General features: G+C 43.5%; 1 protein-coding gene across 12 annotated transcripts in view; it reads right to left on the bottom strand.

The window, feature by feature from the left end:
* Mapkap1 (MAPK associated protein 1) overlaps window positions 1-25,482 on the bottom strand; it is a 227,227-nt gene that overhangs the window by 52,860 nt on the left and 148,885 nt on the right. For 8 of the 12 annotated variants that reach the window (XR_007104884.1, XM_047523959.1, XM_047523963.1 and 5 more), the window contains one exon: window positions 5,400-5,543. The exons of 1 other annotated variant lie outside the window; for it this stretch is intronic. Coding sequence is in view for 10 of the 11 variants with exons in the window: in XM_047523959.1 (XP_047379915.1) it covers window positions 5,400-5,543 (144 nt within the window). In the remaining variant the exon portion in view is untranslated. The remainder of the gene's footprint in view (window positions 1-5,399; window positions 5,544-25,482) is intronic. 3 more of the 12 variants (XM_047523962.1, XM_047523964.1, XM_047523956.1) reach the window with 1 other exon arrangement.

The raw sequence follows: 25,482 nt of genomic DNA, 5'->3' as shown, positions 1-25,482 counted from the left end.
TGTGGCTTAGTGGTAGAGCGTTTGTTTGCCTGGCATGTGGGAAGCACTGTGTTCAATTCTAAGTACCACATATAAATAAATGAATGAAATAAAGGTCTATCAACATCTACAAAATTTTAAAAAAGAATGTATTGTTTTTGTAACTTAATTCTATTTTATAAGACTAGTTACAATATTCCTCTAATTTCTAACCACTGCCTGCCTTTACCCTTTGTAAATGCTGGCAAGGGTTTCTTTCATTAACAGTGATTTTGACTCTCAAAGTCTAAGAACTACAAATATCTTATACAGAGATGCCGAGGCTCACAGACGTCATACAACTAAATTAAGGCTGTGTTCATGCTTAGAAATGGAATAAGAATTAAAGCACAGGTTTCAAAGCTTTATTCATGAATCCTCACAACTTTTCTTTCCTATATACAAAAGTTGGGCCTCATCTTAAAAACAAAAACAAAACTAACCTGAAACCACAATCTATTGTGGGATACTGTACCATACAGCAGTTAAAATATAAGTGAATTTATATGTAGAATAATATGTGAATTAACATGGAATAATCTCTACAAATTGCTAAAATGATAGAAGAAAAGAAAAATCCAATGATATTTTACTATCGTTTGTGTTTTTAAAAAAGGAGGATTACAAATATGAGCGTGTGCATGTGTGCTTGCATGCACATACACACTGTTCACAGATGTGCCAGGATGACTGCACGTGCACAGACGACCCCTGGAAAGATGGCACAACTGCTGTCTCTGGGAAGGAAACAGAAGAGGGGAGGCTTAGTTTCTACTAAGGACTCTCATATTATCTGAAAAAAATTTTTACATAGTGTGTTACCCAAAATATTTACCAAGATGCTAATAATAAATAACGCATTATCTTGTTTGCATTAATAATAGGTCAACATTTTTAAATAGAATCTATACAAAGTTTCTATATGTGAATTACCTCCCCAAGCATGTTTAAGATGAGAGACTTAAGCTGGGCTTGGTTCATGCCTGTAATCCCAGCTACTAAAGAGGTGGAAGCAAGAGATCTCAAGTTCCAGGCCAGCCAGGCAATTTAGCAAGATCCCATTTCAAAATATAAAACTCAGAAAAGGCTGGGGATGTAACTCAGTGGTTCAGCACTTGCCTAGGATGTGCAAGGCCATGGATTTATCTCCAGCATCAACCTCCCCCAAAGGGTTGGGGAGATAGCTCAGTTGGTAGAGTGCTTTCCTTGCAAGCACAAGTCCCTGGGTTCGATCCCTAGCACCAAAAAAGAACCAACAACCTCCCCCCAAAAGTTGGGAGTCTTTAAAGAAAAAATGAAAAGGACAGGGAAGGAGGGTGCAATTACCTATTTTTATCAGATAAAGAATTCAGATATCAAGCTGTGAAGGCATGTGTTGGTAAAACTTTCCTGTTGACATGTCATGGTGTGGTACTGTGTGTGTGTGTGTAAATGGTTTGAGATTTCAAGTGCCTCAAGAAGTCTACTAGGAGCCAGGTGCAGTGGTGCACACCTGTAATCCCAGCGACTTGGGAGGCTGAGGCAGGAGGATTGAGTTCAAAGTCAGCCTCAGTAACTTAGTGAAGCTCTAAGCAACTCAGCAAGACCCTGTCTCTAATAAAATACAAAGAAGGGCTGGGGATGTGGCTCGGTGGTTAAGTGCCCCTGGGTTCAATCCTTGGTACCAAAAAAAAAAAAACAAACAAACAAAACAAAAACACGTCTACTAAGAGAGGTACTCATTTATATAATCTTGTGTATGTGAACTTGCCCTTATTAATTTGTTTTTCTTAGAAAGTCACGCATGCTCACTTCAGAAACTCTGGAAAGTACAAGTACCAAGAGGGTTTTTTATTTGCTTGTTTGCGATTAGTCTTTACGTGCTATTTTGTATTCTTCTATTTTTCCCCCTTTAAGATTACATCAAGTGTCAGGATGGCCGAGTGGTCTAAGGCGCCAGACTCAAGATTACATCAAAGTTACTTCTCTTCCTCTGTCAAACTCTCACTAAACAATTTTACTGATTGATAATACTTCCTGCCTACAGAGATCATTTTTCTCCTTATAATCTGTATTGTGGCAAATCATATGGACTGGATTCTTATAATGTTAAACTAAGTCTGCAATCTCTGAATAAAATCAACTTGGTAATGTATAACTCTTAATAAAATGCTAGAGTCAGTTTTTTAACATTTTGTTTAAGATTCTGCACCTATATTTGTAAGATTGGTCTTATAATTTTCTGTCTTTTATAGTCTTTACCAGGGTTTGGTTCCAAGATTATGATAGTCTCCTCAAATGAACTGGAGAGGGTAAACTCAAATTGATGTAAGACTGTGGTTATTAATTTCTTAGGTGTTTGGTAAACTAGCCAGTGAAGTCAGCATACTAGGATTTGTGTGTGTGTGTGTGGGGCGGGGGGTTTGAATCACTAATTCCATTTTTCGAAATTGAATTCAAACATGCAGGTTTTCTACTTCTTTTTGTCTTTTTGGGTAAGTTGTTTTTTTCCCAGGAATTTATTTTTCTGCATTTTCCAAAGTTTTGGAATGGAGTTTTTCAAATAATCTTGTGTTGTCTGCTTAATGACTGCAGAATCTGTAGTGTGTCTCCACTGCTTTCCTGTTCCTTGTCTCTGTTGTTTGTCTTCCATGTTTTTGATCCATGTCAGAGCTTTGCTGATTTTACCAGTATTTTCAAAGAACCAACTCTTCTTTTTGATGTTCCTGAATTTTCTATTTCATTAATTTCTGTTCTTATCTTTATTGCTTCTTTCCTTTTATTCTTTTAGATTTCCTTTTCTAATTTTTTTGAGTTGAATGTTTATTAGCTCGTTACTTTTCACGTTTTCTTTGGTAACGTGTAAATTTGAAGGCTGTTAAACTTCCTTAAAGTATTGTTTTAGCCATATCCCCCAATTTTTTTTTTTTGTATTTTATTTAGAGACAGGGTCTCACCAAATTGCTTAGTGTCTCACTAAATTGCTGAGGCTGGCTTTGAACTTCAATCCTCCTGCTTCAACCTCCCAAGCGGCTGGGATCATAGGCATGCACCACTGTGTCCAGCAATATCCCCAAATTTTAATATACAGAATTTTCATTATTTTTCCATCAAAATATTTTCAAATTTCCACGGGAAGCCATCTATGAGCCGTATGTGAAATAAGCGACGCTCGAGCCATTAGACAGGGAAGCCCTGCTTTGGGAACTCCCAGGCGGAACTCCCTGGTGTGAGAATGCCCAACTCGCAATGGAGCCCTGATCTAGTTCACAGCTCAAGTTCAAACACAGCCCCGGAGTGGGAGTAACCCACCAAGAACCAAACTCCAAATAACCTGTTTACTGCAAGACCCCTGACACACTGGGAAGCAAGCACCTAAACAAGACTCTTCCCACACAGAAACCTTGTACCTACCGATCCCCTCTGATCTGATAAAGCAAGTGTGGGCGCTTCTTCTTTGTTAGAGCCAGACCCTTCCAGGTTGGCTCAACCAGGATTTAAAACTATTGCCCCTGATTTAAAACTATTCTTGCCTTTTTGTCTTATTTTCTGATATATTACTTTCATAGCTTTTATTTCGCAGCTAGTCCATCCCTCCAATGGGTACCTATTCCCTTGCCCATGTAGGACATAAGTGAGAAATTTCCATTATTTCTTTTTTTAAGTTATAGGTTCAGAAGTTAGTGTCTCAATTTCCAAACACACACAAACCCTTTCAAACGTTTCTAGTTGTCGTTTTCTTGATTTTAGCTTCATTTCATGATCAGAGAGCAAATCCCTTGTGGAACTCTGCACGATTCTCTGACATAGGAATATACCACTAGTTATCTGACTAATCTTCTAATACCAGATACTAGAAATAATGCTGTGAAAACTATTATGTAAAAATATTATGTAAAATATCTGCTACATTTTACGGATTTCCTCAAGAAAGATTTCCAAAAGTGGAAACACTGGGCCCAGCATTCCAAGGCTGCCCGACACTCGAGCTGCAGTGCCCTTGTCACACTCTGCTGCTAGTGCTGGAGGCTCTTGCCCTGTGCTCTTCTACCACCAGGACGCTTGACATTCCTGGCTTATGGGATAGGTGAAAAGTACAACATGTTTACATACTAGGTTGTTGACAGGGATGAACAATTTTACAAATGTTTACAATTTATTTAAACATTTTTGGGCCATTTGTGAATCAGTGATTTTTTACTGCTGTGTGTATTTACATACCATTTTTTACAATTGCTTACAGACTATGTGGACACCAAGCTTTTGAGATTTTGCTGCTGAACACCAAGAGTACACTTCACCCTCCTGGTGAATTATGCACACGCTGCTCCAGAAAAGGCTGTCAGGAGTCCTGGTCAAAGAGCAGCAGTCTAGTCTGGTTTAAGGGTCAATGGTGTGACTACAGACTTACCGCTCATTCACTCACTCTGACTATGTTTACTGAGCTCCTATGGCACATGGTCTTTAGGAGGCTAACTGAGTTAATGAAGGGCAAGCTGGTATGTTACGTTAGGAACATCTTTACAGACCTGACGGTTCAGTGGGGGAGACAGACAATCACTGAGAAAAATACATAATCGTATGTATGTGTGTGTGTAAATAAATATACATATAATTATACACAGAAACATATGCAATGAAGAAAAAGTAGTATGTCCTATAAGAGTATAATGGAAGGCCCAAATGAGAGAAAGAACAGGCTTAGGTAATGGGAGAAAGGAAGGTCATGGTGACACTTAAACTGAAACATTTAAACTGAGGTGAAGGATGAGAAAGTGCAAACCAGAATGGGAAAAATATCTCAGGTGGAAGAAACAGCCTGTGTGAAAGCTCTGGGGGAGGAGTGACCACGGACAGTCTGCTGTCACACATCACTTATTCCCTATGTCAATGGGAGTGAAGAGGGACGGCAAAAATTCACAGCTCAGAAGCTCTGAAGAGAGAAGGAAAGGAATTGACTGAAGTTTTAGAGAGGTTCTCAACATGGCACCGGGAATCTCTATGTTGCCTTCTGCAAAGTATTCAAAAGGTTAAAACTGTCTAAACTTGGTGTCTTGAACAGCGATACAAGGCCAGCTGCTTTCCATACGAAACTGCCTTTGCCTCAGAAAGGGCCTCCTATTTCTAAACCATTTCCAGGGCTGCTCCTAATTGAGGAAGATAGAGTTCAACAGACAGATATTAATCACAGAGTGCTACACAGGATGCAGGCTCTAGCCCACAGCACGGGATCTATCATTTCACTTTGGGATACACTTCTGGCACTGAGGCTGCGGTCTGCCTTGGGAAACTGTCCCTTCCAATCTGCCTAGGGAAGCCAGGCCAGCAAGTGTTCCAAACACATGACTTCTAAGCACGTTTGCAACAGACAAAGCAGGCACAGAGGGAGGCGGCCAACGTACTGTTCTCGCGGACCAGGCAGAACTCCCATGCGCTCTGGCTCTCCAATGTGCTCTCCAGGTCGACGGCGACGTTAGGCTCGCTCTGCTTCTCCAGGCGGTACTGAGGGCCTGGAAGATCAAAGGGGCAGGAGGAGGGGAGCAAATCTGAAACAGCGAATTTAACATTTAGAAATTACCACATGCTGATGAAAAGCTGGGAAAGCCATAGGAAAACGCCAGTCTGCCTCAAGGGTCTAGTTACCCGGGATGAAGAGTTTGGGTTTTCCCCCCCCAGTTTCCCACACTTGTTTGTTCTCACTCAGTTTGTTCCCACGCCAGGTGAGAGGTAAGTGGCTTCTGAGGCAGACTGACCTACAGACAAGCATGGCTACGTTGTTTTCAACTATGAGCAGGTAACCCATCTTCTCCAAACCTCTGCTTGGTAATGTGTAATGTATGAATCCTGTGCCTGAGGGATCACTGTGAAGATCAGAGTTGATGCAGGAAAAATGCCTACTTAGGAATGTACCTGCAGAGGCACCCCTACAGAGGTACTCATATAATAATAATAATAGTTACAATCATTAAAATATTTAGAACTCTAATATAATAACAGTTCAAAATTCAAAATAAATTTAAAAAATTTTTTTAGTTTGTAGGTGAACCCAGTACCTTTGTTTGTTTATTTTTATGTGGTGCTGAGGATGGAACCCAGTGCCTCACACGTGCTAGGCAAGCGCTCTAACATTGAGCTACAACTCCAGCCCAAAATAAAATTTTAAAAATATGAAAGTTAAAAAGTTGAAGCTCCTGCTGGGGTGTATCTCAAGTGGTAAAATGTTTACTTTATATGCTTGAGGCCCTGGGTTCAATCCCCAGAACCATAAAAAAGGAATCTCAGGTTTCCAGCTTATGGGGATGGAAAGATGGTGGCTGCTGGTTCACATTTTTGTCAAAATATTTATGAAAACACAGAGACACTAGTAAGTTCAATAACTGGATTCTAGCTATCTTTCACTACACAATGGGTTCGGGCAGATTGTAATAACCGCCTTGGGGCATTTTACGCATTTATTCATGTGTTTCTTTGTTAATTCAAATGAAAATGTTGCTCTTCTCAGATAAAAACTAATGGGGCCAATGATCAGAAACAAAAGACTGCTCGTGATTTGTTAATGATTATTGAAAAGATGAGAGGCTCACCAGGCGTGGTGGCACATGCCTGTAATTCCAGTGACAAGGGAGGCCGAGGCAGGAGGACCTTAAGTTTGAGGCCAGCCTCAGCAACTTAGTGAGACCCTGTCTCAAAATAAAATAAATAGGGCTGGGGATGTGACTCAATGGTTGAGTGTCCCTGAGTTCAATCTCTGGAACCAAAAAAACAAAAAACAAAATACAAAACAAAATAAAAAAACCCAAAGACAAGAGAGGCACGAGAATCTGTCTTATTATTTTGACTCTGAAAGGTGTGTTTGGTCAGAGAGAAGAAGGTAGAGAGATCTGAGGAAAGCAGCAGAGGCCGTGTGGGGCTCCCAGGTGGATAAGGTGTTGTCAGACATGTTCTTCAGCTGTTGTCAGTTTGCTGATTCACACCCAGGACCTCCCGTCATCAGTCTTGGGCACTTCCCTCATTTTCAGTAGTTCTCCCCATGTTCTATGTTCATCGGTAGCACTGTAGAGGTTCATTTGATTTCCACGTTTATTTGATCTTTTCTTTAAATGGTATTTCATTGGCACTTCTTCTGGAGTTCTTACAAAGTTCTTATCTACAATCAGTCCTTTTTATACTATTTAAGCAAATACATATTCAGAAGTCTACACAATATTTTCAAACTCGAATGCACTGTATTTAGATAAAGGTACTGTGTTTCAACAACACACACAGCAAAATTCAAATTTCAAAAATATGTAAATAAAAGTATGAGAATGTAGGTGACTGTTACAGTCCCTGCTACTTGTCACCCACCGGGGCCAACATCTTTCAGCTGACAGGCATGTTTGCTGCTGATTACCGGTTGCTGGCACATTCATTGCAGGAAGGACTCACAGAAACATCAAGCACAGGTGAATTTAAGGAAACTTATCTGTGGACCTCTTTGGTCCATTAGAAGAGGAGGAGGAGTCACCCTGAACCTGGAGAGCTGCTTTCTAAGGTATTCTCCTGGTCTCCCTGAGTGTCTCCAGCTCTAATACCTTCTAACAACACAATGTGTATGGGGCACTGACACCACGCCTATAACTTCACAGTGAAGTCTGGTAACATTCTGCTGTACCCAGCCACAGATTCAACCAGCTGAGGTGAAAAATATTGGGGGAAAAAATTATCTTTTACTGAATATATACAGACTGGTAGTATTCCCCAAACAATACTTTTCAACAACTATTTATATAGCACTTACATTTTAGGGGGTACTGTAAATAATCTAGAGATGACTGGAAGTATATGGGAGGATGTGCGTAGGTTTTATGCAAATTTTACATGAAGAACTTGAGCACCTAGATTTTGGTAGTAACAGGGATGCTGAAAACAATACCCCACAGATGTAGAGGGACAGCTGCAATTCATGATTCATTTGTTTAAAAAAAAAAAAAAAAAAGATAGTCAAACTTGGTAAGAACCTAGTTCTAACAGGGAGACTGATCAAGTAAAATATTGTGAAATATCATGAACATATCTAAAGTGATCCTACAAAAATATTTAATGTTAACCTGGCACAATGGTGCATGCCTGCAATCCCAGTGGCTCAGGAGGCTGAGGCAGGAGGATTTCAAGCTCAAAGCCAGCCTCAGCAATTTAGCAAGGCCCTAAGCAACTTTGTGAGACTCTGTCTCAAAAAAAAAAAAGGGGGGGGAGGGGGCTGGGATGTAGCTCAGTGGTTAAGCACCCTGGTTTCAATTCCTGGTACTAGAAAAAACATTTTAATGTTATATAACATGTTTATCATGTGCTATTTTCTGAAAATAGCAAATTAGAGCACAAAATCTGGAGGGTGATTATAATTGTAAAGCACAGGGGCCAAAAACACTAGAAGGTTATTTCTAAAATGTGAATAGTAGTTATATTAGACCATGGGATCATGGGTGCTTTTGTTTTTCCTTTGTGCTTTTCTGTGTTTTTCAAATTTCCTAATAATAAATAAGTACTTATTATTACCTAGGATAATGTAACAAATATTATACTTTAAAAGTTCTCAAATGTCTTACTATCACTTTTCTGATAATACAATGATTATCACACATAGTGGCATCTCCAAGGGGTCTTTCACATGTAATAACTTAATCAGAACCAGATAGGATCTGTTTTTGCAGACTGACATTCATCTTAAGTCAGCCTGTGCCCTGGCATGGGCACTCTGAGAGCAGTGCCTGGGGGCACTGGGCTTCTCCAGCTGTCAGCCTACCTGACAGCTGGGCTGTACACATAGCCCCCTGTTCGGATCACATGGAGTCAAGGCCTGGGCATCAGGGGGATATCAGGCTGGTTTCCTTTGCACATTTTCTTTTTTCCTTCTAGTCTCTACAGATGCCTGGGAAACGTGGATCAGGGAAGCCAGGGGAGTCAGCGAATACAAGGAAAGTTCCCTTATCCTTAAACACAACTCCCTGCCCTGCTCTCAGAGTTGTAAATGCCACCATTTTGACATTTACTGTCTTGTTTCTTAAGATTTTGAGATATTCTATTAAAATCAGTTTCCTTCCTGAAAGTGGCTTTGAGGACTTTCTCCTTGAATCCTAGTAGGATGATGACGTTTATCTCTACCACGTGGTCATTGTGTGCTAAGCACGCTGTGTGTGTTACCTCACTGAATCCTCACGGCAACTCTGGGAGATGAAGTCATCATCCCCATTTCCCAGACTGAGATCTTGAAGTGACCTGCACAAGATCACAGAGATAGGGAGTAGGAAGAGGAAATAAAGCCCAAGGTTCTAAAACTTACGTGCTTTGAACCTTTCTTCCTCTTACAAACTATAAATTATTGGCCAATTATACAAAGGCCATAGTTTATACGATAAATATGGATTTTTGTGGATTTGTGGATTCATCTGGATTCTGAATCACTTAACTTATGGTTTCTATGAATTCCAAGTGAAAATGATCTAATTTATGTTAATGAAATCCACACATATCAAATGTCTCAGGCTATGGCTGTATTCTGGGTCCGTGGTAGCACAAAGCCCCCTTAAGAAGACATGATCACCTTATCTTTCTGTCTGGGAAGACTTTCCCATTTTTCCTTAAAAAGACTCCTATCTATGCCTAGTTTTGTCAGTAATTCTGAGTGTTGCCTTCTGCTCTGGGTATTCCTTGCTCTCCCAAAGAATAAGTTGAAAATCTACTTCTGAACATGGGAGGGGCTGATGGACACTGATTTGGGGGAAGATAGGGTGGGTAAGCTGAAGATGTGACTTGAGATCTAAACCCAAATGGAAAACTGCCTCTTACAAATCCATATTTCTCTCTTTAATTCTTACCCAAATAACAGTTAAAAGACCTCCCAGAGAAAGACTATTTCATATGTTTTCCCCAGAAAAGGGCCAAATGTCAGGCCAGACAGTGTAAGGAGAGGACAGTGGGCATACATGAGAGGTAAGAAGCCCGGGGTGGGCCTGACGGCCTCATTCTGAGTCCTGGCTGAGCGATTCGCTGTGTGACTCTGGGGCAATTCACGTGGCCTCAGTCTGTTTCTTCATCTGTAAGACGGGGTGATGATAACACCTACCTCAGCGGCTGTCTGTCTGAGGAGTCAGTGAGCTGGCGTTGTGAAGCAGTCAGCTCAGCTCTGACACACTGACCAGCGTCAGTCGCCATCCTCATGGCGCTCTAATGACACAGGGATATGAGACACATCCCTGATCACCCCTCACCAACATGGGGCCTCCTATCACCAGGGGCTGGGCTATGTCTTCTACAGATCATCTCCTTCATTCTTCAGTCACCATAAGACGTGGAGAGTAAAAATTCCATGTTACAGAGGAAGACATGACACTATGACGTACAGAAGCTAAGCAACTTGCCTGACGTCCTTCAGGAAGTAGTGGAACCAGGATCCTAGCCAGGGACGCCTGGGTCTGCATTCTCTACACACGTTATGAACCACAGAGCCTCACTCACATCAAATTCTCAATAGATGTCTGTTGAATAAAATCCAGATCATGATAACCCAGACCCAACCATATATCAAACTAGGTCTCCATCGGCTGCTTGTTTAAGTTGCAGGCAGCTGACATGGAAGGAAAGAAAACAAAAGCAGCCTAAAGTTGTTTAAAAAACACACTGTGAGGTCAGTTACTATGAATATACTTTTGCCAAAGAAATGACTATATGAAATATAAAAGGCTCTTTCACACTGAACAGGACGTAGTTCTCAAGGCAACATCCACCCTTTGGAAAAAGGTTTTAAAATGTCACAGCTGCACATGAAGCCACATGCCCCCTACCTCACAGCAGAGGGGAACACAAAGGGAAGATTCTGGGAAGCAGTTACTCTGCAGCATGAAAAAACTGCTTGGGCATTCCAATGATGTATTTATCGCAGTAATACCATGTCACCAAATGGTCTGGGAACAAAATACTGCTCTGGGCACTTTGGGAGGGTTCCAAGTTATAATACCCAGACAGGATTTTTATGGGATTTTGTAAACCTGAGGCAAACACAAAAGATTTTTTCAAAGAAGATCTGTAGAATCTGTTGGGTGGTGAATACATGCCTAGTGTCACCTCCTTGATCCCTTTAACCCCTGACTGAAACATAAAATGTTTTGGCACTTAATTCCTTAACAGCTGAGACCTTGCTGAGCATTGAAACCCGATGGAAAGCAAGTGCCTGTTGAAGTCTCAAGAGGGAGGCCAGGCTGCAGTTCCTACCCCGCTGTCTCCTTCCTAAAGACTTGGGGAGGAAACTTCCCCCAGTCCTTGGGGGAAAGCGGAGCTTCCCCAGAACAACTGGCTTGATTTCTATCTTGAGACAGTTCAAAATAATCTTGTCACTAACTGGTATCACGTCGCTTTCTCTTTGCCCACCAGGAAGCTCAGCACTAAGCGTGTGCCCCGATTGCAGTGACCTAGGCACATGTCTCTGCACTGGGGCCTCCTCTGTATTGACCTTTGCTTTTCTTTCCTGCATGTGGTTTCTTCACTGGTGAGAGTGTTGTTTATCCTCCTGTACGTATTCCAAATACTTTAAAAATTTTTTTAATTAGTTGTTGATGGACCTTTATTCATTTATTTATATGTGGTGCTGAGAATTGAACCCAGCGTGTTGCACACGCTAGGCAAGTGCTCTACCACTGGGCCACAGCCCCCACCCTCCAGATACTTTTTGAATGGAGTTGGATGTGAATAAAGCAACCTATCACTACGATGGCTGAGCACTAGAACAAGTTTGAGAACTACCTGTGAGAGGGAAGGCTAAAGTCAAGGCTGAACACACCCAGTTTATGCCTCCCGTCCACTTTTTTCCACTCAGCAACTTAAAGAGCTGGTAGAATCCAGAAGAGACTATGGTCAGAAAAAGCGACACGTCTGAGCAAATAAAAGTGAAGGCTGGGTCTGAGCAGGAAACCCCTGGTATCTGCACATTTAGAGTGAGTGTCAGCGCCAGCTATGCATTCTAGGGAAGTTATTTAATTTTATCTATAAAATGGGGATAAAAGAACTTCCCTCAGAAGGTCACTGTGAGGATTAAGTGAGAGGGGACAAGGTGGTGCACACCTGTAATCCCAGCCACAGGAGGCTCAGGCAAAAGGATCGCCGGCCTCAAGGCCAGCCAGCTTCAGCAACTTAGCCAGACCTTGTCTCAGAATAAAAGAGAAAGGGAGAGAATATCTAAGAGCCCTCTTGGAGTCCAGGGCTTAGACAATGCAGGCGCTATTATTAATGCTGAACCAGAAACCACTGTGACGAGGTTTAGGCAGATCCCTAGCCTGTGAGTCACAACAGGTTCACACAGCAAGGGTGGCACACCACAGCAGGGACCGCTGGCACCAAAGTGATGTCCGTGCCCTCTCATGTGTGTCCAAGCAGAGGTGTGGGGTGGGCTGTGGATTTAAGCAAGTTTGCTTTCAAGCTACAGGCAGTATTTCAGATTAGAGATTTGTTCAGCAGCCAGGATTCCTACAGGTTCCTAGTCTCTCGGGCCCCACAAACATGGTCCAAAACTGATGAGCAAACGTCAAAACCCACAGAACAAACCACGACAGCACAGATATCAAAGGATATGTGCTGTTACAGCACCATCCATACACACACCTAACACTGTGTGAGCATCAATAATATGCCAGCCCCAGAGATGAATAATCAATGATCCGTGCCCTCAAAGAGGCTGGGGAGGAAGCAAGACACACCTGAGCAGATAAATTCTTGAAGAACCCAATCAGCACTCTCACTAGGGTAGAGACAGGGTGCTTGGGAGCACAGAAGAGGAGACAGCCCAGGTGACCCTACTCTTTCCTACAGTGGAAACATGTGAACCAGAACTCAGAGCCTCCTCCAAGAGCCAGGGTAGGAAGTGGGAGGTAGGGCACTCCCCCAGAGAAACTGAGGACCCCATGCAGACCACAGGAAACGATATGGAGGCGGCCCAAGCTGCCTGAGGATGCAAAGGGAAGAAGGGGCTGGGAAGCTTGGCCCAGGCTACTGGTCAAGATTTGGATTTTCTTTTAAAAGTAACAGATGCTAACAGCAGGGATATGACATGATCAGCTTTATGTTCTGATAAGACTCATCTAATGGCACTGTTGACAATGGGTTAGAGAAGACTAGTGGCAGGGAGACCCATCCGAGGCAAACTGTGCCAAGACTCGTCTGCTTGGTTGAACCCGGAGTTCCTCACTGAGCCAAAGCCATCAGCAACGGGCTGAGGTGTCTCCATCAGAGCTCAGACCCAACATGAGTTCTTCAAACAGGTCTGTACTTGGCTTCAGCTCAACGACAGCTCCTCCTCTAGGGGACACTACAGTGGTTTTCTGTGTGATCTTAAGGCAAGCACTGAAGGATATGCAAGTGATACCACTGCAGCTTGTACCCCTTGGAGGCTCAGACTGGATAATTTGGAATTTAAATAATAAAAAAGGAACAAGCTGACATGACAATAAGGTCACACTTTAGCCTCTTTTGAGCCAATACACAATTTGCTCTCAGTGAAACAGCCGAATATAATCAAATTAAATACAATTCCTATTACAAAAGAAAGACCAAAGCTGCTCCAATAAACCAATTCTCTTGCCTAGTTAAACTGTAGAACCTTCAGGAAAGGTTTTGAAAGCATGACCCATCAGTTCTAATTTTTAAAACTTATCCTTTCAGTCAAGACTAGAAAAAGGCCCATTCCAACTTTTATCTTTACTACAAAGTGCTGTTATCTTGGCCTGATGTCAGGAGCTCTATCTCTCTTTCTGCTGACAAGCAGAGACGAGAAAGATAAGATTGGAAACGAATCTCACTTCTCTGAGTAAATAAATAATCAATACTCATCTAAATGTAAATGAGAAGGTAGCCCCCTCTGATAACAGCACTCTTATCAGAGAGCCAATTTTCTTCAGACATTTGGCCTCAACCAAATCACCATCATTCAGCCTGAGCCTAATGGCAAAAAATCGTAACTAAATTGAACCGATCACCAGAGATCAACTAAGTTCGGCCCTGGCCACTTCAGGTTCAAATGTTTGGGAATGCAATTCTGCCCCCATTAACTTTCAATAGCAATGAAGAAGAGACTGGTCAAGGGGCCAGTCTGTGCAATAAACAAGCCCTAGCCAGGAGGCCAGAGAACAAGGAGGAGTGGGTTTCTGAGTTTAAACAATACTACCACCAGAATGGAAGCAAACCCCAAAACTATGGGGAAGGCTGCTCCTGTGGGTAGACAGAGAGCACTCTCCTCTACCCCAGGCTTGGCTGAAACTGGGAAGGCATTTAATTTGCCCGATGATCCCAGTGATTAGAGTTTATTAAAACAAATGTAAATAAAGCAAAAGAAGATATGAAAAAGCGACTGTAGCTAAAAATAACTGAAGGTTCAAATGATCAATTTCCTCCAACTAATTTGTCTCGGACTCACATCTGACCCAGCAGTGCCGCACTGACCTGATTTCACTGAAAGAAGACGCCGTCTGTAAGACAAATCGCTCTCAAACCACTGCACTGGGGTTTCCATTTCTTTGCTGCAAGACTCAATTCACTGCTGATGAGAGTATTGGGGAAATTATGACCATTATTGATAGGACAGCAAAACCACTTTTACACAGTGGTCTTCAAGTCGACAGAAAGCTTGCACTAGACCATTAATGAAGGTGTCAGCTAGAATCAGAAATTAAAGACAAAGGCTGGGAAAGGCCTAATTTTTAGAGCACGTTAAGAACACCAGACACAGAAGCAGCAGCCATTCATCCTCTGAAGGGTAACAGAGCCTAAACAACGGTGGGCAGAGAGCCGGTTGCAAGCAGGGAGAGGAAATGCTGCCTCTGGCTGCCTTGGAGTTCCAAGAGCAAGGCTCCCAGTGTTGTCCAGGCAAGTCTTTAGCAGTCAAAGGAGGCTGTGTCTAGTGTGAGAGGCAACTACCCAGGTCTCCAGCTTCTCCTGCTGAGAGCATCTAAAGCTAGAAGTGTGAGGTGGTTAGAGGGTGGGTTTCAGACCAGAAAGATGGGCGAGAATCTGGCTCTTTTATAAACTCTGCGATACTGGGCAAGTTAGTTGATCTAGACCTTCATCAAATAATTGCAAAGATTATGTAGAACGCAATTCCTCACTCCTAACAGGGAGTCAATAAATGTCAGTTAGTGTGTTGCTGTACAAATTTGACAGAACAATCAACTTGCCCTTTTTGAAAACAAGTCAAATATTGCTTCATTTCCACGCTATCACAAAAACTAACACCTAGGGTTTCTCAGGCCCTAACAAAGCACTTGACACACATTAGCCTCCTAAATCCTCTTAGAACTCCAAGAGGTGGGCCCCAGCGTAATCCCCATTTTACCTAGGAGGAAAATCTACCCTGGACTCAGTCACCGGCTGGCCCTGGTGAGGCCAGGATAAGAATCCAGGGTGTCAATTCCACAGCCAGTGCTCTTAGCCATTCTCCTAGGCCACATCCCATAAAAAACAGTATCAGCTGTGATTTCTGAGTTAAGGAAAAAAAAAAAAAAAGAATCACAAGGTTGAGATGATTTATCAGCTCAGAAAGGGATAACAATGCTGGGTAGGACAAGATGGAGGACAGAGCGGGTAGCTGGTCTTCAGGGGTCAAGACCGAGTCCACCAGCCCTCACGGCAGGCACTTAGTGCGAACTCCAGCAGCTTGCCCTGACTTTTTTTAAGGGGGAGCTCTTTCTCCAAGTTAAATGATTTACAGAGTTACTGCCTCAATCCACAGTTCTGAAAGTGTGATTTCTTTAGGGTTTAACTATACCCATTTCTAGTCTTGTTACAACTTTTTTATTGCGATAGAAAACATTTACTGGAAATATGTTACCGCTATTACCAGGTCATAAAATAAAAAGAAAAATAGTTTATGTATTGCCATCATTTCCAATCATCAATCAGAAAGTGCCAAGAGGAGGAAAGGAAAGGGCGTGCAGCTGAGTTTCCTTCTTTGTGTAGGAGAAAATGCAGGAGAATCATAATTCTTCAGAACAAATTTCTTCTTGAACGCCCAGCTGCAGGGATGGGCTCCGGGGAGGCGGGCACATACCTTCTGGCCCAGCCCCTCCTCTCAGCAGCCGTGCCTGAGCCCCTATCAGAATTAAGAACTCTTTCGACCCACCTTCCTGGGGACCTCGCCTCTCTAGTGCACTGAGGATGGAGTAGAGGTTTTGTGCCTATCTGTCATTCCCCCACCCATTATTAAGGCACTCCTCGAAGATCGAGTTGGAGGTCTTTTTAAAAACCCAAACTGTATTGGCAGGGCCCCAGCACAGCAACAGGCTTTGCTGGTGCTCAGTAACCTCTGGTAAATAGTCTGGCTTCAACAGGGTGGCGTTTAAAACTGAACAGCTCAGTCAGGCACGATGGTCTGTAATCCCAGCACTCAGGAGGCTGAGGCAGGAGGATCACAAGTTAGAGGCTGCTTCAGTAACTTAGCAAGACCCTGTCTCAAAAATAAAAAGAGCGGCTGGGGAGATAGCTCAGCTGGTAGAGTGCTTGCCTCACAAGTACAAGGCTTTAAGTTCGATCCCCAGTACTGCAAAATAAATAAATAAATAAAAAGAAAGGGCTGGGGATATAGCAGTAAACGTCCCGAGTTCAATCCCCAGTGCTCTCCCTTGCCATAAAAAAGATAAACAGACTGCACAAAGCATGCTACATGTTAATAAAGTAAAATCCTAACTAAATACGTGCAGCACACATGTACTCCACAAATACAATGTGAAAGGGTATGAGCCACACTGTTCCTACAGCTGCTCTGTTAATGACAATCTCCTCAGGGGTGTAAGAAGAATAGTAACAAAGAAGGTAGTTTTTGCTTTTCACCTTATGGATTTTGATAACATTTAGGTTTTGATAGTGGACACATATGGGTACCACCTGTATTAATTTCAAAGTTCACTTAGGTTTTGAGGTAAGAGGTGGTGTGTCAGAAGTCCATCCTTATAGCTGGGGGCAGGAGAAAGATCTGGATTTTATCCCTACCCTAAGCTTAATGTTGCTTGTGTGTCTAGGGAATGACTTGCAAACTCTGACACAGTATGATGTAGCACTGACAAGTCAGACTGCTTGGGTTTGAATTCCCACTTATGAGCTGTGTGGCCCTGGACAAGTCACCTACCCTTTCTGTGCCTTACTTTCTCTTTGATAGAAGAGGAATAACAGCATCTCTTAGAGTTGTTCTAAGAAATTAATACAGATAAAGAGTGTAAGTAGAAGAAAGCCAGGCCCCCGGTTTACACCAAGTGTGTAGATTTGGCTACCTGGTCCATGTACCCAGGTTGCTGCTTTTGCTTTTGAAGAAGACTGATTTGTCCAGCAGTGGTCAGTACCTCTGGACATCTGCCACACTGGTCTCATCTCTCTCCCTCAACTGATGCAGTCACCCAGAAACAGACTCCAAACCCTCCGGCCTTTGCTCATAGCATCTCTGTGATCCACTTTGCCAGTCCATGTGCTCTACCCTAGGAGTCAAACTGCTTAGAGGTCACTGCCTCGGGACTCCTTAGAGCAACCCACATAGAAGATCTCTTGCACTAGGCGCGTGAAGTCAAGGGTGGAGAGCGTACTTCACCATCTCCACATTCCTCAGGCAGCCTCAACGTTGGCTACTTAGGGAACACCGGGCGCATCCTGACTACCTCCTAGTCCAAAGCAGACTTAGAGCTCCATCCCTGCCTGACTCCAGGTCCCACCCTGTCCCAGACCTCTTCAGGGCCTCAACTGAATCCGCGTGGACCCAGTGGCCCACCTAGACCCTGGCCAGAGAACGGAAGATCCCTGCCATCAGGGGCCAGTCCCTCCTCCCGATCAGTCTGGTTCCCTCACCCACAGCCACCTTTTCTTGCCACAGCACCCTGTCCCAACGTGCCTCCTCTTGGAGTTAGCTGAGCTACAATCCACCAGCCTATGCAGAACCCATCGACATCAGAACAAGAGGTAAGGCAAGGAATGACCTAGACTTCAGAAGCTGGAGAAGGGAAGACGTCATTGAACAGGAGCCTCCTACCCACCATCACAGGTAGAGAACGTGCTAGAAGGGGCAGACATGTAGCTACCATGAGGTATGCTCAGTCTATATTCTGCCACTGTCCAGTCAGTGTGAAGATATTTCTCTTTGGAGGAGGGAGCCTGGTATTATTTGTAATGAAGAAACATCTCTCCTCCTTCAAATCCAGGTATTGTTTGTTAGAGCCTTTAACTCTGTCTCTGAGCGTCTGAGTTTTTAATCCACTCTGTTTCTCTTAACTTGAGTCACTGTGACATTACCAAATTTTACATACAGTTATCTGTTGCTCTGTAAAGAAATACAGATGGTTTTTGTGGAAATAAACAGTCATTTATTTTAAACAATTGTAAAATAGTTTATGGAAACCAGTGGGGTAATGCATTCAAATAAATGCCAAAACCGGTTGATGGGGAGCCAGGGTGCTAAATCACACTGCTGAGGAATTCAGCTGAGGGGAACAGATAGTAAATCCAGAGTGACAGAATTTCCCGTGATGGCAAAGGTTTCTGACATCCAGTCCAGTACTCAAAAACCACAGCAGTTCAAACCCATTTTGCTTAACACAGCCTTGACAGCCAGTGAAATTAGTGAATTTAGTCACAAGCACCTAAGGACAGAAACAAAAGGAACAAACAAAAAGGAGACTTCATTTGTCTGCAGCCTTCTCTGAGCTACATAAAAGCAGTGACTCCAGCCACAGCCAATGGAGGGCAAGCTTGGGACCGACTGTTTTCAATCACCAGACTCTGCTCTGTAATGGGACACTGGAATCTGAAGACTCCTTCAGATCTGCTCAGGTCAGAGAATGGCTTGGATAGACCACATCCTCCGTATGGCAGTTCCCTGCTCTGTAAAATGAGGGGAGCTGCTGTATGTACTAAATGGGCCCCGGGCAGATTCAGGGAGGCCCAGTGACAGGTTTCATAAACAGCTCAGTGCAAGTGGCTGTGGGGGGCCAGAGCCTTCAGACAGGCGGCAGGTCACAGGCTTCTCGGGGGCTTCCCCCACCTGCCAGAGAAGCACGGGCACGAGTGGCTGCGCCTGCCTTTGCAGGAACAGGGAGCACTCCGTGCCCTTTTTAGCTTCTGATTTTTAGAACCAACTGTAAACCTTTGAACCTTTCCTTTCCAGACCAGTTCTTTTTCCTTGTAATGGTGTTTCCAGTGATGGCACCTGATTCTTGCCATAGATTAACTCAGTGCTTCCTCAAACGCTTGCCATACTCCTCCTATGTGTCGGGCCCCGAGTTAGGTACTAGGGACGGAAAGAGGAGTAAAGCTCTGTGGACTCCGTGGTGAGACAGCACTCACAAGTTTGGGACAGTCTTCCTCAGCTTTCCTCCTCGTTGCTGATGTAAATCAGCTCCCATGTTCTGCTGACTGGCCACAAGTAAGGCTCCCCTGCCCCTGGCAGCAGCCTCCCACCATCCCTGGCCTCCAGCCACCCGCTCTTTACCCGTTGTTGGAGAACGCTCTCTGGAGTCCTACAGCTTCCGCGACTTCCCTATGGACCACGGATCTAGATGCTAACTCGTCCCCCAACCCCAGACCCTGCGCTCATCCTGACTTATTGCTGCCTGTCCTCCAGACCCAGCTGGACTGGCCACCTGTTGTTCAGCGCATTCACCTCATGGCTTCCCACCTCCGGGTCATGGCTGTGCCCTTCCCTTCACCCAGAACACCTGTTCCTCTACTTTGTCAAAGTCACATTCCTCCACTACGGGTGTCCCCTAAGTCCTATTGGATCTCTGACTTGTTGCACCTACTTTTCTCCTTCTGACTCCAGTGACATCAGGCCCTACCAGATCCCCACAGTGGCCTCCTTCCTTTCCCCACAAAAGGTGACTACACCCTCAGCACTGCCCTCCCCCACAGGCTCCACCCCAAGTGAAAAGAGTTTCTACAATCCCAGGGCAGCCAAAAGCAAGGCTTCCTTTTTTAAAATCTGGCTTGGCCTTCATGTCTCATTCTAGGAAGTGCTCTTGCCCTTGGCCCAACCCTGCCCAGAACCCTGCCCTGGATTTCCTTGCGCATCAATTATACATTTTTCCAAATCCACTACACATGCTTGGAAAAAAGAAGGGAAGCCCTGACCAAGAGAACAATTTTAACAGTTTGGAGGATTCCATTTGCCATGACTCTCAGTGACCCAGAGTCCCAGAAGTATGACTGAGAGGCAGGAGTCTACTCAACTTTGCAACCTCAGAACTTGGTAAATGTCTGATGAATGACTTAACAATTAATTGGGGAGATGGTGGTGTCTCAGCCTTTCAGTCCCTTTTAAACTATGAGCTTCTTTCTGGGACAAGTGTGCTTTTAGCATTTAAAGGTAAGTAGTTTTAGCTTTCATCTGTTCTAATGATAGAGAAAAAAGCTAACTGTGGATTTCTCAGGAAAAATTACAATACATTGACCTCTTGACAGGTATTTTTGAGGTTTTTTTTTTTTTAAAGGTAGTTTTGACAGCGGAATTTTTGCTCATCTGTTGCCTTTATGACCCAACCCTGTATAGAATATGGCTCCCTGAATGGCTGTCCCCAGATACTAGGCATTCTCTGCTTTATTGGTCCCTGTTGCCAGCACCTGCACTGTCCCCTCAGCCCTATGGTCCCCTACTGCTAATTGCCCAGCTGCACCTGTTCCTGTCATGTGGGGTCAGACCCTTCAAATACTAGCTCCACCAATCAGAAGGGTTCCTCTCCGCCTGCCCCATAGTCCTCCCAACGACCACTGTACTAAGGGCTTGTTTCAATCAGGACACAAGTATCAGCCAGCACTTCTCTTATTGCCAGTCCCTTGTCTGGCTCTTTATAATAGCCACCTGCATGCTTGCCTCGATACCTTCCACCAGATTGGTAGGATCTTAAGGCCAGGTTCAAGTCCCAGCTCTGCCCACGTGTAAGACCTTGGGAAAGAACTCAGATGTTCTAAGCATTGGTTCCTTACCTCTAAATTGGGGACTGAAATAGGATAGAATAAGAAACAAGAAGAAAGGAAACATGAAGGAAGGACAAGAAAATAAAATTTTTAATTAGAAAGTTTTATGTACTTTCCCAGGCCTGTCATCCCGAAGCCAGTCTTTCTTCTGGGCCAGTCACTCCCAAATTCCTAAGAAATCTGAAAATCTTAAAGTTAACCATAAATCTGTTCACTTATGATAATCATCTTGAGCACTGTTAATTAACCCCCCAATTAATAGATTAAGAGAGATATATCAGAAACCCATAATTTAGGGTACTTTCCAGAGCTATCTATTGATCAGATAACAAAGACCATGTCAGCCTAAGGATCCTGAGATTAACCAGACCACCATAAACCATCTTGAGATCACCAGAGTGATATCATCCCTACATACCTTCCCATACTCTGACCCTCACAAAGTTTCCTTTGTTAAAAGAAGAGCTGAGAATCAACAAGTCACGTCTCTCTCGAGATTGCCCACATTCTCCCTTGAAAGTGTGTCACTTTCCTACATAAGCCCATCGAAGCCTCTGGCACATGCCAAAGTTCTTGTCTGTCATGTAAGCCAAGAACCCCTCCGGTCCCAAGTCAAGTTCCCCCTTCTCTCTGGGAACTCCTCGGACCCCAGTCTGGAGATGCCTCCAGACTTGCCGTGACAGGATGATGATCTGTAGCTCACGTGGCTCTTGTGTAGATTAAATGAGGTAATAGCAGAAGGAAAGCACTTAGCCTGGCATCTAAGTACTCAGGAGTGACTATTTATTACTATACCAATATGATTTTGCACATTTTGCCATGTGCAACCCTCAGGCTATCAAACAGGTAGAAGCTGAATTATAGATCCTGTTTTATTTTAAGTCAATTGTGACTTATAACTAAGATGTTAAAATATGGTTTTCCTTTTGCTCCAAACCAAACAAAAAGGTAAGAACAATGGGAAAAGAAAAGGAAAAAAAAAAAGACAGAGGAGTTGGGCTGCCAGCCATTTTCCTTTCTGGGCGTTTTCCTTCTTGTTAGATCTATTATCTGGGAGCTGGGCTGCCCTGCTGGCTTTCCATTTGCCTTGCTAATAACAGTAAATCCAGCAGCTTCCACTGCAGTTCCTGTCTCCTTCAGCTGACTCCCAGGCCAATCAGCATTTCCTCTGTGCTAATGTCAGATGTTCCCTGGGAAGTCCTGCTGAAAAGAAAATTTATGACAAAAGTTTCTCCTGCTTTTAACCCTTCTGCATATCTAGCTCCAGATGCAAGGTGCACCTGAGGAATTGGCCAGGTCATGCCTGCAAGCATACTCTGTGTTCTTGTTGATGATTTGCTGTTTGACAAAGGCCTGGGACTCTTGGAAAAGCTCAAATGAGCAGCTGGGCAGACGCAAACGTTCTGTCTGTACTTAACATGGACTAAATTTAAGCTGGGTTCCTTAGCAGCTTGAGTCTTACCAAACTATGACTCAAAACAGTAGACATTAAAACAACAACCACAAAAACAACAGTACCACAAAGTTATACCACAAAACTGAGTTTGACTGGGTCTCAAACAGAAAATGGAAGGAGGGCATGGGATTGACATTTGTGGAGGTATACAGTACCAGCAAAGACGACTGAATCTTCACAACAATGCTATGAAGAAGATGCTATCACTATTTTCCCTTACAATTAAGGAAAATCAAGTTCAAACAGGCAAAAAAACAACACAGAGCTAGCACAAGTAACAGGGCGAGATGGAGTCAGGCAGCTTCTTCTGGCAGTCAGGCCTTACCCTCCACAGTGAAGAGCAACCAAGAACCTGGGAGGAAGCTGGGACCTTATTTTACTGAAGAGGAGACTAAAGCAAGGAGTTCAGAAAATGACATGACGAAGGTCACCAGGGAGCAGTGGCAGGGTCAACTCTTGCCAAAACAGGAAGCACGAGCTTCTGATCCGCGGCTGAATTCCAACATAAGGGCCGCAGGGGGAGAAGGTTCCCATGCGGACTTTCAGGAGACAATCCTCAGCAGAAGAGGAAAGCAATGGCCGTCTGCCGAGGTTCAGGTTCACTGGCAATGGCGACAGTGGTGAGAAGCCACTACCAGGCCCATGCAGACCTTATGCTTTTGGCATATGACAGGTTTCATCCTAAGTACATTCAAGTCTTCAGGGATAGCTACATTCTAGCTCAACTCTGGCTTCTCTGTGACCTCTCCTCTACCTCTCCACAGAAGTTAGACGATATACTTAACCAGATTAGTAGATCCAGTAAACTAATTTTTGTCCCGATTTAAAAGGAAAAAAGAATGTCAAAATGTACATGTGACAGCTGTTTGGGACTCTAATGTTATGGAAAAGCAGCTGTTTTCATTTATATTAGAGATATTAGTCATTCTCAGACTGGGACAGAGTATTTGGCTAATAGCTTGTGCTTTAACCTACAGAAAATACAGGTCACAGAGACAAAAACGTTGGCAAAATTCACAATATGATGGTTATACTCAAATGACACTTTGTTCTTAAAAAGTTTGGAAATATTTATAATGGGAAGCAACTATTAATAATGATGTTCTCATAGAAATCTGACATCTAATTCAATGAAATGGATGATAGCTTTTAGGAGAAGGAAGTTCCTAAATAGAGAAGGTTCATGTAAGTAAGGGAGAGAGAGCTTTGTAAGCTCTAGAATTTGAAAGTAAGCTGTTTTCTTTTTACAAATTTGAAAACTTATTTTTACTTCATCAAAGTAACATATATGGCTTTGAAAGTAAATAATACTGCAAGTCCCATGGTGAAAAACAGTTAGTCCCTGCCCGCTCCCAAGTTCCTCCTTATAGACAACAATTAGTTTAAGCTTTTTTTGGCTGTTTCTCCAGGTACTCATCTTCATGTTTTAAACTTGTTTTATTTCTTATTAGCACTCCTATTTAGCTATTATAAAAATCATTATAAATACAAAATGGTATCTGCAGCTTCCACCACAAAAGACAAGCATGCAACATGCGCTCCCCACCCCACCCTTCTCCCGAAGGTCAGAGGGCTTTACTCTTTTTCCTCTGTAACAGGGCAGCGGCTCCCTCCTGCCCAGCACCCTTACTTGACAGTCCATCCCTCCAGTGTCTGTCTGTGGCATACTCCTCTGGCTTCCCAAGGATTCCCAGGAGACAGTGTCATTATGGGAACTTGTGTGGTAACACTGATTTTAACAGATGTGCATGACTTCATTTTTAACCCAAGTGTGATGAATTTGCTCCTAAACAATCAGTGATGACCTGGGCTGGCAGGGAATGAAGAGGCTGTGGGTGGCAGATTGGCTTTTCAGTTGATTTTACAAAAGGTGTTAGCCAACAAACCAACTGGGCCAGCAGTGGTACTGGTAACCCAAAAGGAACTCGTGTCTGTCCTCAAGGGGCTTTCATTTGCATGATTTACTCAATTAAAGCTCAACACCACTCTCCCACAGCCTCTCCCAAAGGAAAAGCAGGCTCACAACCTTTTCCTTCTCAAGGTACTGACAGCTGGCAACACCACTGCATTAGGGGCTTACTGGAGACAGGCCCAGGATGCCTCTGTTGCAGGGCCAAGTAGATGAGGGACTATTCTCTCTAGCAGCTTCCAAGACTGAGACAGGGCTGTCTTTCTTCATGGTCTCCAGATGGAGACACTCACAACTCAGTTCACCCTGTTCCCGCTGCCTTCTCCATTTCTCCCAGCAGCAGGAATGGTCAAAATAAGAGTTGCATGGAATAAATGGAAAGACTGAGGAAATGCCTGTTCCTCGGGACAAGACAGTCTTCAGCAGGCAAATCACAAACCTGGGGACTCAAGGAAGTTCTTTCTGTAGGAAAATGAAAAAACTCATACAAGCTGCAAGCGAAAACCCCTATCCAATGTGTCTTATTGGTCTGTTGGGTTTTTATCCATCATCTCTCCATCAGAATATGAGGTCAGAATGGGCAACGGCCAGCATACCCACTGCCCAGAACATAGTACGGGCCCCATAAATACCTACTAATGTGTGGTTTGCTTTCTTACACACTGTTTGAAAGATCTGCATGACCCACAGTGTTTGTTTTTTTTTTTGAAACTTAAATCACATTTTATCTTAAAATTCACATTGTTCTGCTATTAAATGCAGCATGGGTAAAAGAAAAAAGCAAGCAAGCAAGCTAGCTGAGTTTTGCTATGATTTGATATTTCTATGATCATGTGGTGACAGTTTCTGGGAAGACTGAAGAGTTCAAACAGACCACCTTGTATCTTTTGCAGCATTTCTGCTTTAATCATATCTCACTGATTTTGTTTGAAAAATTGGTTCAATGACACTGGCATCCACATGCTTCACTGACTGTGATCAGCAGCTAGGGATCTAGAGAGGTGGATGCTCATACCTCTCCTTCCAGACCTCCCTGTGCTAATCCAGTGCCATTTGCCTGATCTTTGTCTCTGGATATTGTGACTGCAAGGCAGAAAAAGTATCCTCTCTGACTAGCTACTTTTCTTCTTCCTGCACCCCCCCCCCCATTTAATGC

Source organism: Sciurus carolinensis, chromosome 14, assembly GCF_902686445.1.
Source record: "Sciurus carolinensis chromosome 14, mSciCar1.2, whole genome shotgun sequence".
NCBI lineage: Eukaryota > Metazoa > Chordata > Mammalia > Rodentia > Sciuridae > Sciurus > Sciurus carolinensis.
This window is presented reverse-complemented; position numbering and strand designations above follow the sequence as displayed.